Source organism: Nannospalax galili, unplaced genomic scaffold (genome assembly GCF_000622305.1).
Source record: "Nannospalax galili isolate Female #2095 unplaced genomic scaffold, S.galili_v1.0 scaffold376, whole genome shotgun sequence".
In the NCBI taxonomy this organism is placed as follows: domain Eukaryota; kingdom Metazoa; phylum Chordata; class Mammalia; order Rodentia; family Spalacidae; genus Nannospalax; species Nannospalax galili.
In genome coordinates this window covers 2,341,412-2,357,620 of record NW_008338108.1, presented here as the reverse complement: position 1 = coordinate 2,357,620, position 16,209 = coordinate 2,341,412, and the positions used below count along the sequence as shown (strand labels likewise).

The following is a 16,209-nucleotide window of genomic DNA, read 5'->3' as shown; positions in this document are numbered from 1 at the left end:
CTCAAAGAAAAGTAGCCAGTTTCTTGTCTAAATGTCAAAATGTCCTTGGACCTCTTAGCAACATACTCTGTTCCAAAGGCCAAAATAATGTTAAAAGTATGTGGGAGCTCTTATCTAATCCTCTAATCCTTAAAAGATTTTAGGGTTACCTCTTCAGAGGGGGGAATGTTAGAGTACCCAAAAGCCCCATAAAAATAAATAAATGAAAGAAAAAGATAAAGACAAAAGTAGTGGGGAGATATGGGAGGAGTTGGAGGGGAAGGAGTGGGCATGGATTTGATCAAAACACCTTATATGCATGTATGAAATTCTCAAAAAAGTTTTCGTAAAAGTTAAAAAAAAGAATGTTTCAAAATATTTTATTCTATGTAACAAGCTATTAGTGATATATTACTTACTATAGATAAACTGTACTTTGGTCTGTTACACATTTATGAATTCAGTAATTCAATAAGGAAACATTGAGATAGTCCATTTCTCATATTACCTACTATTTGCAGTAAGATGATACAAAAATGAGCAAAAGAAACATAGTCTCTTTCTTCTGGAGTTCACAGTTTAGAAGAAAAATACTCAATATAAAGGAATTTGTAGTATGACCAAAGATGTAAGAAGTCTCAGGAAATAAATGTTAAAGCATATCTCATACTAAGAGAAATCGAGAGACACAAACTCGACTCGATAAGACTTAGTGTATATGACAGAATGCCTGAAATTTGGTGGGCAGGATGGCTATGGGGGGTACAGAGGGGAGGGGGTTTAAATATGATTACGATATATGAAATCCACAAAACTATAATAAAATAATAAATTGAGAAAAATTAAATTGTTTTGTAAACCTATTATATGGACTGTATGGTCACAACTCTTCAAAATAAATTCTCTTTCATAGGAAAATATGTAAAGTTAGCCAGGTGTGGTGGTGCATGCCTTTAATACCAGCACTTGGGAGGCAGAGGCAGGCAGATCTCTGTGAGTTTGAAGACAGCCTGGTCTACATAGCAAGTTCCAGGCCAGCTGGGGCTACCGGAAGACCCTGTCTTAAGAAGAGCCCCCATTCCCCCCAAAATAGTAAAGCAAGAAAAGGTAGCAAAGTGATGAAGGGTGCTATCTTTTTTTTTTAACATATATGAGTGCACTGCCTGCATATATGTAAGTGGTAAGTGTACCCATCCAGGTCCTGACCCGACAGAGGTCAGAAAAGGGCATCGAACCCCCTGGAAATGGAGTTATGGATGGTGGTTAGGCACCCTGTAGGTACTGGGAACTGAATCAGGGTCCTCTGCAAGAGCAGTCAGTACCCTTAACTGCTGAACTATCTCTCTAGCTCCAAGGGTGCTATCTTGCAAAGGGAATCAGGAAAGATGACTAAGAAGATGGCACTTGAAAGCACATCTTAATTGAAATAGTAATTGTATTTCCTTCTATGCAAGAACAAGACAGACAGACTAGCAAATACATTCCCCTGTTCTGGACAGTTAGAGAATACTGAAAACTGTATTAACTATTGTGATCAGGGAGCAGTGAGCAAGGATCAGGCTGAAGAAGTATCCAAGACAAAGTTGTTTTAGTATCAGCATGCATAGTAATTCCTTATTCTCTGTTCTGGGGAGTAGATTAGGCACAGGACTGGAAACAAGAAAGAAGTGAGGAGCCTTCTGCCATCATGCCAAGAGGAACAGATGCTGTGCAGAGTTACTACAATGGAGGGAGAGAGGTAAAATTCATGATTTTTTTTTCTAATAGAGCTAGCAGGACTTTCAGGTATCTTGAATATAAACTAGGAGAGGATCTCAAGAAATATCCAAAATGTAGGCAGAAGCAAGTGGACAAAAGGTATTCCATTTACTAAAAAAAAAATTCTGAGTTTTTTTTTTAATGTGCACTTAAACTGAAAGTGTTTATTGTCATGTGAAATATAACTATGCTGATTTAAAATGTTCTTTGCTCAGTCTAGCGTTTGTTGGAATAAGGTTTAACTTTACAGACGTAACGGAGGCTTTCCCTGAATTCCACAGTAGTGTGGAAAATGGAGCTAAGCTGAGTTGAAGGGTAGCCTTGGAGTGTGTGGGAAACTAAGCTTTTATTCATCAAAATTAAAATCCTTCTATTGGAGAGTCCATAACTGAGACGGCAAGTTAACTAGTAAAGACTTAATCCTCTTATGCCCTTAGTGGAATAACAAAGAAGTTTATTCTGCTTAGCCTGTGACAGTCTTTACGGTCATAATTCGCAGTGAGGGTCTCTTCTGTCCTCTATGCCAATCTTTTCCATTGTTTCTGTGTTCTCACTCTCATTCTTAGATGAGTGACTTGATGTTTCCATCCCAAATGACTTGTGAATAGTCACCAAATTAATTTTCAAGTGTCATTGAGATTGTATTCAACATATTAAAAACTCCGAATTTTGCCTGAATATGTTGACTACAATCTCAATGATACTTGAAAATTAATTTGGTGACTATTATCTCTTTGACTAGCAGTATATGGCTTTGATTATATATAAATTCTATTTATTTACTTCCAGTATTAAGGGATGCTTTTGAAAAGTCTAATGACAATCTTGCTTGTTTTCCTCTCCTGAATGAATTATCTGGTTTAATTCTTTAAATGTAACAGTTTTACTAAAAAATATTTTGATATTTCTTATTATGAAAATAAGTTGTATACTGAGCCTTTCATAATATAGCTCAATTTTATTTTTGCTGACATTTCCTTGAATTACATTTAATAATATTCATTTTATTTCACTAGGTCTATTTTTGATTTAGGAAATATTACTTCAGATATTGTTCATTATTTTCTATGTCTATCAATTTTGATCTAAGCATTTTCAATTTCTTCATATCTAAAATTTTCTCCTTTTCTTCCCTTAAAATTTTTATGGATTTTTCTCTTAGGATTATAGATCATGTGTCCTTAGTTGTTTAGTGTTCATTTCTGAAACAATTTGTTCTTTAATTTTTCATTTTGTCCTGTATTATATTGTTTTATTTTAGAGTTTTTGCAAGTTGACTTTTATTGTTCCTTTCTAAAATTTTTAATTGAATTTTTGTATATTTCCTACAGAATATCTTAATCAATCTTAATCATTTTTATACCCCCTCTCCATTGGCAACCTCACTGGAGTTCATATATTCTGTAATTTTATTGTTCTTTTCTACATTATAATTCACACCATTTATTGTATATTTTAGGTTCTTTTGAATAATTAGGTTGCATCTCTCTTTTATCAGCATGAACTTTTGATCTGTTTGCCTTGTCTATAACAATATGAACTCCTAGCTATATGTAGTCTTGTAGCATTTATTCTTTTGTATAATTAAAATTTTTTCTACTATGACTGATAACATGAAGATGAGGAAAGCTTTAGCTCCTACTTCTGAGTTTGTGAGAATACCACAACATATAACTTGGTTGTCAAAGTTGCCCATCTTTCCCTCCCTCCCTCCTTCCCGTCCTTCCTTCTGTCCTCTCATCCTGTGTCCTAATGTTCTTTCTGTTTAGGGTGGAATTAAAAAAGACCTACCACTGGTATCATTTGCCTAGAGCTCCAGAACAGACTTGTTTTACTAGTACAAGCCTGTCCCATTTTTGACCCACTGCAACCAACCACTCTATACTGATCATGGCTTTTAGTTTCTAGAATTGTCATATCACTTGTCTTAGAATGTAGCAGATCCAAAAAGGCAATCGTATAGGAAAACAAATTAAATCTGACCAAGCAGGCTGGATACTGAAGCTGGGAGAATAGAAATGGACAAGGCTGGGTGGTTTAGAAAAACTTGTGAGAATGAGCCTAAATAGTTCCTGAAAGATAGAATCAAGTTGCAACCTGTGGATACGTACTTTAGCACAAGCTAAACATTTTTATTAGCTTGTACTACCAACACTACCACCACAAGAGTAGAACTATTTATGTGTGGTAATCTATTACCTACTGTGTCAGTTTCCTTTTCCTTTTGCTTTATTCACTTTGACAAAATACATAAGCAAAATGGTCTGAAGAAAGGAAGATTCTGGTATTTCAGCAGTTTGAGGGTTTTAGACCATAGTGGTAGGGCAGGTATGCAAGAGCAAAGGAACTTCTAATATGACATTCAGGAAGCAGAGAAGGGAGAGAGGGAGAGGGGGGAGAGAGGGGGCAGAGAGGGGAAAGGGGGAGAGGGAAGAGGGGAGAAGGGAGGAGGGAGAGAGGGGAGAGGGAGGGGGAGGGGAAAGGGGAAGGAGAGGGAGGGGGAGGAAAAGAGAGGGAGAGGGAGAAGATGCTTGCACTGCAGTCCACTTTTTCTCCTTTATTCTGTCTTTTACTCTTTCAGCCTATGAGAAGGTCCATCTCATCTCACATTCAGGGAAGGTGTTTTCTTCTGATATAATCCATTGTGGAAAGACCCTAACAGACTTACCTAGAGGTGTTTGCTGCTCTTAGGGCTGTTTCAATTCAATCAAGCCAAAAATCAAGATTTACTATCACTTCCCCATTGTAGGAATTGAATGAAAACATTGAGATATAGTTAAGTAGTTTCCACAGATAATGAATATAGTTATTAAAGTGATTCTGGGAATTGCTAATACTGACTTTTGGATAAGCAAGCAATGCTTGTTATAAAGAAGGCCTGGGAGGAACAGGCAAGGAAGGAGTTCTAGATGAACAGTGATAACCAGAGGTCATCCAGACAACTGTTATGACATGTGGAATATGATATGCATGAAAGAAGCCCAAAAAAAGAATTGGGAAACCAAGTCATAAAGACAAGAAGCAGGGCTGTCAAGATGGCTCAGTGGGTAAAAGCACTTGTTGCCAAGGCTGAAGACCTGAGTTCAATTCCAGGAATCCACACGGTAAAAGGAGAAAACAGACTCCTGGAAGGCTTACACAAACACACACACACACACACACACACACACACACACACACATGAATAAATGAACAAATGTACTAAAAATGTGAAAAGCTAGAAACAAACTATATGCTACGTGCTAGAAAGTAGACTGAGGGCACTAAGCTAGCCACAATGGCCTAAGATACAAGCCCGGTAGAGAACAGTGTTATTAACAGGGCAATCAATTGTCTTCTTTAAAAAGGTCGTATTTCCTCTAGGATGCCTGAAAGTTTCGATATCTAGGCCTATGATATCCAGATTCTTTTTAAGTCTTGCATACCCAGAAGGAAGGTTTTGTATATTAGATTGTTCTCATGTTACTGAGCTCAATTCTGTGGTTATCTGCAATTTCTTCAAAACATAAAAATGCTGTCTAGTGTTTTCTGGCAATCCTCAATATGCGAATTTTAATGCATATCATAAATAATACCACATGGGGAAGCTTGAAATATGCATCTAATCTTTTGAGATACACAGGATAAATGGTTTTAGATCCAGGTTGTATGATTTTGAAAAACAGAAGCCTAAGAACAGTGTGAACAAAAGTTCCCAGAAAACAAAACAAAACAACAAAAATGGCATCTTCAAACTGAATGTTCTGCAAGGCTGTATCTTCAAATGGAAACCTCTGCAAGGTTGAGCAACTGATTACAACTTCAGTGATTATGTGGCATTTGGAGTGTTATAGGTTCACAGCATAATTACCAATTATCTTGGACCATCTTTAGCCCCCTAAATAACCAATCCTTTGCACATCTCTGTCTGATTTAACATCCTGTGACAAACAGGTCCTGTGACTAACCTTTTGGAATGTGTTAGCTTATCAGACCACTAGCTTCCATCAACCCAAGGGCTAAGACACTTGTCAGATAACATATAAGGCCTGTAGCAGAATTCTCTCCCACTTTGGTATAACTTGCCTTTCCCATGTCTCCACACATATATTTGAAATTTTTCTTGATTTGTGACTTTCTTTGCTCTATTAGTATAAAATCTTCATGGAACTTGCATTTACAAGTATTGGAAGTTGGACATTGGTGAAACCTGAATATGTAACCCGGCCATGTTGACTCATATTTGGCTAAAGAATAAACTATCCTTTCACTCCTTTGGGTGAGAGTTGTGCTTTTACATCAACAACAGTTTGGGATCAGAGACAAGTATGTACTAAAGAGCACTGTTTAAGAAAAAAGGAGAATTTCAGAAAATGTCCCGATCACTTTACTGGCATCAGTCCGGAGAAGAATCTAGGCAATCCACCACCAAAGGACTTTATCCATTAGAAACCCCTTACACAGTCTGGTCCATGGCCTGTATCAGAATAACCAGAGCAGTCTGATTAATTTGAAAGTCTAGAAATCCTTTGAGTCATTGTCTATGTTATGATAGAGCTTTGAATACATGGCATAAGACCAAGATAATTTTAACCTTAATTGGTTGTCTGCTTTGAGGTGTTTGTTTACTCATAATCTTGTACTGGTTGGAAAAAATTCTCAAAGGCATTGACTGGAAAAAATTCTCAAAGGCATAAACTACAGTTATTTTTCCCACTTGATTTTTGATGTCTGAAATCAGCAAGCCATATTTAAAAATTTCTTCAGGTCACCACCAGTCTTTTCAGTAATATTCCTTACCATTTAGATGATTTGTTCATTAGCTTTCACTCCCTCTACTGGATTGTAAAAGTCTGGAGCAGAGAGAACTCCGATTCTAAAATACAGGTGTATTCCCCACCTCACCAATCAATCTTTATATTTCAAAAATCTATTCCAAAAATAAAATATAAGACCATCTATTCTTACACTAGATGTTTTGACAATATTAATCACTCCATGTCTATCCTTTAATTGCATAATATCTGATTATTACCTAACATATGTCAAATATTATACTGAATCTATAATTTAATGTCAACTTTTCATGGCATGTGTTTGGCAGGCATACCTACATATCAATTTGTGAATGACTCAGAAAATTGGGTATGAAATTTCTACATTTAACAAGTCTAAGAAAACATTACTTAGAAGCCAAATTGGCGTAGAGTTTAATGAAGAATGTCCATATGTATTTAATTAATAAAATCAAAAGGAATTTCATACTACAGTTATACACATTATGTTTACAGGTACCAAAATAACTTATTTTGTTCATTGGTTTTGTTTGCATGTCACCCAGTCCTGTTCCCCTTAAAGCTAACATCTAATGAAGAATGATGTATTTTGCCTATAGATGTGCATACTCATTTATCCTGAGATGAAAATTAGCTTCTGCGTCTTCAAGAATTTGGAATTGAAAGATAGACAGAGAATGCCCACATTTGAGTGTCTGACCTAAAAATTGAGGCTTTCTAACTGATTATCCTTTTAAAAGGTCAAGAAGCCTGTGAATCTATAAATAAACCTGATTACCACGGATGGTAAACTTTTAAGCATTTCAGCTTCTACACTCCTCGGTAACTGATTTTATCCATAATCCCCACAGCCTAGCAGCTTTATAGATGTCTATTTTTATCTATTTAAATTTGCTTTTCAAAACTATTTAAGAAATACAACACCATGTGTCTGGGGACATTAACTAGCTGTTGTGGTTAAAGGCTCTAAGAAAAGGAAGCGCTGAGCTCAACTGCACAACACAAAGTACATATACTAATGTCAAAACATCTCCAGGATGCGTGCAAATGTCAATTTTAAGTACAAACAATGAAATCACTTGGCTCCAGAAATCCTCTTCTTCCATTTGCCCTCTGACAGTCCTTGTTCCATATGCTCACAATATTTTTCTTCAAATATGCTATCCTGTCAAAGCCCAAAAATTTGGACCAAAACATTCTATTTCAGAATGTCATTTCTTTCAATCTTATATTTGAATTAGTCTTTATATTCAAAAGATCAGAACCTATCATGTCAAATCTACATAAACTAAAGGGCTAGTTAACAGAATTTAATGCTACAAAGAGCTCCACCTCATTCTATTATGATCTGCTTTATGAGTCTAAATGGCACACACTTCATTAAGTTACTTAAAGGTTTTAGTTCAAAGCAATTGCACAGCTCTTAACTTCTCATAGAAAATTGCAGATAATTTGTGGGCTGGTTAAAGTAGTATTTCAATTATCTGAGTAAGATGTAAACATAAGATACTAAGATAGAACAATGTGGCATCAATAAGGTTACCGATGAATGAGATTGATTTTGGTGCTGATATACACAGAAAGTGAATATCATATTTGCCTCTATACCTTCAAACAAAACAGAAGAATCTATAAAGAAAAATTGAAAGAGAAATGCTTGCTTTTACCAATTTAAAACATTAAATACATAGACATTTTACAAAATAGTTAAAGAATTATGCATATAATATATTAAAAATCTCACTAGAATTTAAGGGAGACATATATATGAACATATTAAAAATAAATAATTTTGATATTTTGATAACAAGTAACTGGTACATCTGACATAAATTTGAAATTCCGTTAAGAGAGAAAGACTTCATGTAGGTGGAAATTTATGACAGGTGGTAAGAAAGAAAAAGCTTTAAATCTTGAGTGTTGTCCGTTAGCAATTTAACACTAACTCATAATCAAGATGTCTATTCTAAATTATGTATACATGGTTAAACAACATGGAGCTGAGAAGCAGAGTTTGGTTAATTTGGCCCTCTGTTTCCATGGAAACAGATGCTGTGTTGTATTTCTGTAGGCCAGATTTTAAAGTGGAAAACTACAGTACATTAATACCTCAGGACCTCCATAACAATATATCTCAAAGATGCTTTAAGTTTATTTGGATCATTGAAATAACAGTGCATAGCATGCCACAGAGCTCAGGTGGGACACCTTTAGCTTCTGCTAGTTGTCTTGAGCCTTTAGATTATCTCCTGCTATCCCTTCTCAATTTTGGTACAATGGCTTTAGAGTAAGAGTAAGGTCTTTTTTTTGTTTGGCTTTGCATCCTCAGCATGTGACACAAGATTCAGCTTAAACTCTTATTTGATAAAAGCATTTTTATTAAATAAACTGCAGTAAAATATTTTTCTATACCTTCTATCAGAAGAGTGAGCTGTAGTGCTATAGTGCTGGACTAACAGGTATCTGAATCCTGATTTCAGTAGTTAACTTGCTATGTGACCTCTAAGCCAATCACACAAATTTCTACCTAGCAGTTTCTTCATTAAGTAGGAGATAATAGCAAAAGCCAAATCATGGAGGTGTTGTCATTTGAAAATAGTATAATTAATGGAAAATTCTTAGAGCAATTTTAGCATAGTAAGTAATCAGCAAATTGAAATAAGTATAGTTACTGAGGCTGCTCCTGCTTCTTTCCAGGCACTCTAACAAGCACTCAGGATCTTTGTTATAACTCTGCCTAGTCAACTCAGTTTGGAAACTATGAGACCTAGATTTGAGCCTTACCCTAACTGACTTTTGGTCTAGCGATTTTTCCAATAGACCATGCTATCTCTTTTGTATGTTTCGAAGACTCTGAAAGAAAAATTATTTTTATAAAGCATGAGCACCTGATCCATTATACAAGATAGCTAATTCAAAATTCATGGGTTGATGAGAGGAATTTAACCAGATTATATTTTATTTTGAAAGGAATTCAGTTAGATTTCCTTGATATAAAATTAGAATTTTAATTTGAAAATAAACATAAAGTTTCATTTATTTAGTAGTCATCAAGTCTTTTTCAGGAGGACCCTGTTGACCCTGGTGAGTTTCTCAAAAGTCCTCGTTTATGGTTACCATTTGTTATAGTCACTAATCAAACCTTTTTTGCAGAAAAGGAGTCAATGTTTTTCCATCAAGAGGAGTCAGAGAGCTACTTTGCCACAAGAATAAAAATACATTTTTCATATAGGCATATAGGCATATAGGCATAGCGAGGTTCATGATCAAAAAGAGAAAGAATATTAAACATATCATGCAAGATTGTCAATGGATTATTATAATATTATTCAAATAATGTTCTAGTTAAAAAATTACTTTTATTCTTTATATGAATCTCTTGAGATCAGTGTTAACATGGGCATATTATATATTACAAAACAACAGCTAGAGTACCCGCTCTATTAAAAACAATATGGTCAGTGCTCTTACACATGAAACAGTTCACTACAAAATTCAGAATAAATATGTGAAAACTGAAATGCAGAGAGGTTGACACAGTTAATGAAAGAGAAGAAAACACCAACAGGGCATTGTGAAGGCAATTAAATAGTTATTACAAACAACTGAGCTAGAGCACTATTCAATTTGACTAATTTCTTCATTCATTGTTTCCTTCTACAAAGTCACAAAATAGTAAGACTGATGCCCAAACAATACACTAGGCTGAGCCCTGGAAAATGCCAGATATTTTATGATTATGTCCTATAAAAATGGCAATTAAAACCTACTTCGTTAATCATACTTAGTTAATAATTATTAACTAAGTTAAATCATAATTAATAATTATGTCCTAAATAAATTATATTATTGCAGTCAAAATGCTTTTATCACAATATTAAAGTAGTTTTCAGACACCTATTCAATAATAAGTGGCAACCTACCAATATGGAACATATACATTAAAAAAAAAAATTCATGCCAGGCCTGGTGGCGCATGCCTGTAGTCCCAGCACTTGGAAAGCAGAGGCAGGCAGATCTCTGTGAGTTCAAGGCCAGCCTGGTCTACAGAGTGAGTTCCAAGACAGCTCGGTCTACAATGAGACACTGTGCCAAAAAGACCAAAAAAAAAAAAAAAAAAAAAAAACACCCAAAAATAAAAACAAAAACAACAAAAAAAGAATTTATATTTTGAGCAATTAAATATTTATTTTGTGTATTCATATGATGAATCCAATTGTGTACAATTAAGTTATATAATTATTTTGATACAGACCCATGAATGTCAAAAAATTTATAGTAACAGTAAGATCCAAGTTACAGTTTTCTTTTCCTTTAAAAAAATATTTTATTTATATTTTTATTTTATGTGCATGAGTGTTTTGCCTGCATGTATGTAAATACACCTCAAGCATGCAATGCCCTGCAGAGATCAGAAGAGGGTGTTGGAGCCCCTGAAACGGTAGTTACTAATGATCGTTAACCACCATGTCGGTGCTGGGAATCAAACTTAGGTCCTCTGGAAAAACAGCAAGTTTTCTTAGTCACTGAGCCAGTTCTCCAGCCCCATTCTTTTTCTTTTATGTTCAGTTTTCAGAGGCTGTTGGAAGAGGTTGAATAAAGCAGTTGAGAGAATTTATGTCTATTAATCTAGATATAATGCAATTTATACAATGTAATTGATGACATTTTCACTATCAGTTTTTGTTTTGGAAAATATACTTTAATTATTCAAAAACATAGCACTAAACATATCACTGTATCACTAAACTTCTACGATCACAGGCACAAGGTATAATTATATGCACAGGTCAGTGTATGACCAAACCAGTCATTATTCTAGCATAGATTGGGAAGGTGTTCATGTACCCCCATTTCTAACTGAGAAAATCTGGACAGTTGACAAGTTGTGATGGAGCAAAAGTCAGTTTTCTTTAAGGGCACCATGGCTCCTGGTAAGTTGACTGTGCTCTGGTGAATGGTTCCCCTACCCAAGAATATATGGGATATACAAACTGGACTCAATGATTATCAAAAGTTTTAAAAAAAGGACATGAAGCTGGCATGGAGGCAGGAGTGGAAATGGAAGGTTGTTAAGGGGAGAAGTTGGGTGAATATGATCAAAACACATGGCAGGAAATTCTCAAAAAATTTCTGCAACATTATTTTAGTGGTTAAAGGTTTAAATTATCAGTTTTATTTTCAATATAGTAAATATTAGTAGTTACAATGCTCAGGAAAATAAAAAGCTCTTTGAAGTTCTCAGAAAAGACTAACAGTTCATATCGCCATAATATTCAGGTCTATTGGTAAAGAAACAAGAAAATATTACTGTTTGTTCAATATTTAAGCTTTACTTCACTTTAAAATTTCCCAAGATGAAGACCTTCATGGTCCTTGAGAAGAATATGAGCAGTCATTTAAAATAGGTCTATTTAAAAACCCTCACGGTATCTTATTCATAACATGAAAATGTATTGAGCTCTTTAGGAATTGCTCCATTTGCAAAATATATAAGTTAACCAAAATAAATAATTCATACCTCACCAAGTGAGTAATAACGTCTTGGGATCTGGGAGTCCGGATAGATGTTTTCTAGGTACCAAGAGAAAGGCTTACACTTCAGATTTTCCCTCAGTGCTTTTCTGACTGATACATCTCCATAGTCCACTTTGACAACACCTGGAATGTTTCAGACAAACACAAATCAGTTTGTGCTATTTTCACATGAACTCAATCTGTTTATTTTGCTCCCAGTTTTCTCTATAATTAAAATTCCATGAAACTCGAATGCACGTACAGCTGCTGCCACACTCCACTTCTAGCTACCATCTAATTAGTACATTAAATACATAGGAGAAAGGCAGTTCCTTTCAGTGCTTGGGACTTTTGAAATGCAAATATTTACCACAAAGTACTTGTAATTCTTGGGTTAAAAAAATAATCATCTAAATATAAACTGATGTTAATTTAGCATCATATAATCAAAGCTTAACTCAACTATGTAATTGTCTGTGCCTGCTTAATAGACATTTCAATGCTTTGTTAATGCTCATATTTTCCCTATGGAGTCATTTATTCTCCATCAGCATATTTTATGAGAAATTTATGTAAATATGATCCTCATAATGGACTGCACATGTCCTTCAGTTTTCTTCTTATGCTTCTAAGTTTTCTATAAATTTCATTTATTATTTATTGATTTTTTTTTCCTATTGATTTCATAAGGTATTTTATGTTACCTTGAGGCATTGGAAAAGTCAGTAAATTAATAGCATTAAGAAACTAGTATAAACAATTTACAGGAATATAGTCACATGGATTTTCTAAAAATCATATAATTTTAGTTCAAATAGCAGAATATTTGAAATTAAAACATTCATTGAAAATTATAAAAGGATGTTTACTTTGAGAAACAAAAACAGTAGTGCTACTAATTTCTCTCTAAACCACATAATAATAACATAATTTCCCATTAATTTTTCAATATTAAAAACATTCGACTGATATGATTAAAAAACTGTGACAAGATAGCAATTATTTCTTAGGTTATTTGGTAAAGATTTCAGTAGTTTATTCATTTACTTAAGGCCAGTAAGTATCAAATGCTGTTACAGAAAAAAAAAAAATAATAGTAACCTAGTATTTAGGCTATTATATCCCAACAAAGAAGCAAAGCCTACTAGTTACCGGAAAGACAGTCATAATTGTTTAGCCAATTCAATGTCTGAGACAAATCCCATCATTAGGTCACTGTTTTCAAAAGCAGCAACACTCTCCAGCTCCACTATCCACTTCCCCCACCTCTTTCATCTCTTGAGACTCCTTCTTATTTCAAAATTAAATGCCTAGTACTGGTAGAAAGCATTCTGATGGTACTCTAGTACCAAAAGTGTTTCCTTCCAAAAGAAGGTATTTATTATCTCAGCTGGTGCTTGCATTGAAAAAACAAGGATATTTAAAAAACATACACACAAATATTTGCTAACAAATCTTCTTATCTAGAACTTCTAGCCTGGAGTGCAAACTTTCAGGGGTGGGACCAAAAAAATAATCTTATTTCCTTAGTGTATTGAGTAACAGAAATTAAAATTGCTTAAAACCTAGCCTTCAGAATTATATACAAAGTTTCATTGGTTCTAGAAAAAAAAAAAAGCATTGTATCCTCACAAGACATATTTGTGGTGGATAAATTTAACCTGGATGGCTTATTTAATATCAATGTTTTCACCTTATAGATTTGTGTGACCTGGTTTTCTCCTATTTAAAAAAATTTCTTTTTTCTTTTAAAAAATAATTACTAATATTTTTATTTTACTTGTATGAGTGTTTTACCTATGTGTATATAATTGCACCTGTGTCACAAAATGCCTGCAGTGACCAGAAGAGGGTGTTGGATTTCCTGGACTGGAGTTATGGACCGGGTTGTTAGCTGTCATGTGGGTGCTGGGAATTGAACCCAGGTCCTCTGCAAGAGCAACTAGTGCTCTTAACTGTTGAGCCATCTCTCCAGCTCCTTGTTCTCCATTTTATATAGTATTATGATTTGGTACTCCTGGCTTTGGAATTTATTTTCCAAAAAGAGTTTTATGAGTGGTTTTCTGACTAGAAGGTGGGTTTGACGATTTATTTGTAGAGAATAATAAATATTACAAAGAAAACCTCCAGCCTGGCTCCCCTGCCTCCTCTAGCCACCCTTTTGCATTGGTACTGAAACTGGCTTTGTCTTGAATCACCATGTTAAATTAACTTTAGAAATACACAACACTATAGTTGCGCCCATAAATTGGTAATTTTTAACTCCTCAATAGCCCTACTTTTGTGCTTGGAAGTTAAATATTACAAAAGGATCAGCAAAGCTCACCAGACACTCTACACCTCTTCACATTTTGAGACCCCCCCACGCCCCCAGTTAAATAGGTCTAGTCAATAAACCAGAGATAAAGAAACTATTTCTGGTCATAAAGACAGAAGAAGAACAGCTACAAAATTCTCCATCTCTGCTTTTCTTTACCTCAGAGGTGATACAGGTCTTGTATCACTGGGGCAGCTGCAAGAGAGGAGGGTCTTTTCTGTGCCTGTGTGTTTTAGTGTCTGTGTTATAGTACGTGGAGCAGAATACTCAGATCTGTTGCTGGAAACACCATCTCACGTGCTTCCAAATGTGTAGCTCCAACCCAAACCGCTTCAAAGTGGTTTCCGCAGCTGTTTCTCAGCAAAATCTCTTATCACCTCAGACTTGACAAATCAAGTTGACTTCTCAAGTTGCTTCGTTGCCAAAACAATCATTTTCCTTAATAAACATAGATATTTACCGATTTTCTCAGGGCAAATTCATAGAAGTAGTTATTTTCAGCTCATACAGAGACACAGACACAGACACAGACACATGGAAACAGACACATACACACAGACACACAGACACACACATATATAATTCATTAACAGATGCTGTTTCTATTTTCACAATATATCCTCTGTTCCTTGCTGCTTTTGTCTTGATCCCACCATTGCAATAACCTACTAATTTCCAACAAATCTTAGACTTGTTCATCAGTCTTTTTTCACTACTGCCTGTGCCTCAGAGGATGCATTTAAAGTACAAATCAAACAATATTACTTCTCGGCTCAAAAGCTACCAGCAATTTTCCATTGTACTAAGAATAGTTGAGCACCTCTTAACATTGTCTCATAATCATTACAAAATCCCTCTTGGCTATTTCTCTGAATTCATCATTGGAGTCATAATGGATTTCTTTTTTTGTCTTTGCTCTAATCCAGAAGTACTAATCTCATTCCCAACTCAAGGCTCTGTAAATATCTTTCTTTCTGACTGGAATATTACTCTAGGACTTTAGAAGATGTTCTTTACTTGGTACAATTCTTGGCTCAAATCTTATGTCTCCTGGTTCACTTTGATCTTCTTATCTAATTTGCTCACTTCCTCACAACATCCTTGGTATAGTCCATCTCCCTATCTTGCTCAGCTTTTCTCCATTGCATTAATTAGTATTCAATATTCCCTTATAGCCTAATTTTCTCATTGCCATTAAGAATTTTGAGTAAATTATTGTATCTATTGAAGTCTAAAGTACTCATGGGGCTATCGTGAATACTAAATATTGTCTGGAAAATGCCTAATATAGTACTCAGTATACAGTAATTGCTTAATACATAGCACATATTACATTAAATATCAGCCCTTTTTGCATGATCTGTTCTGTCCTTTGGCAAAAACGTGGATCATCTTTAGTTTTCAATTTAGATGGGGCCGCTCTCATTTCTCTCCCCACACTTTTAGGTTCATCTAGGGGCAAAGATTAAAATCACATCATCCAAGAATCTTGTTAAAAATGTATTTCTGGCTCTGGTAGTCTGGGTTAGGACCTGGGGGTTTATATTTCCTACAAGCTTCCAGGGTTTATTGTTAGGTCTCGTTTTTAAGTGGCATTTAAGGCAATCAGAACCTACAATTTCTCAAACTTACATATAACCAGATCAAAAGGTCTATGAAGCAGTCGAGCTAATAAATGTATATGTTGAGAGAAGCTGTTCGAACTACAGGAATTTGAAGCTCTATTTTCTCTGGAATTGGTAGATAGCTATGATGATGAGTTAATACTGGAGATTTCAAGCCTATTGTACAGAGAAGGTCTAAGACAGTGACATCACCAATGCAGGGCTAAGATAATCAACACATAGACACATATATCTGTCT

The 16,209-nt window shown here is 34.9% G+C and overlaps 1 protein-coding gene across 3 annotated transcripts in view; it reads right to left on the bottom strand.

Moving 5' to 3' along the window:
• Galnt13 (polypeptide N-acetylgalactosaminyltransferase 13) overlaps positions 1-16,209 on the bottom strand; it is a 652,434-nt gene that overhangs the window by 57,231 nt on the left and 578,994 nt on the right. For all 3 annotated transcript variants that reach the window (XM_029563436.1, XM_008832879.2, XM_029563437.1), the window contains one exon: positions 12,034-12,173. In XM_029563436.1, coding sequence (XP_029419296.1) covers positions 12,034-12,173 — 140 coding nt within the window. The remainder of the gene's footprint in view (positions 1-12,033; positions 12,174-16,209) is intronic.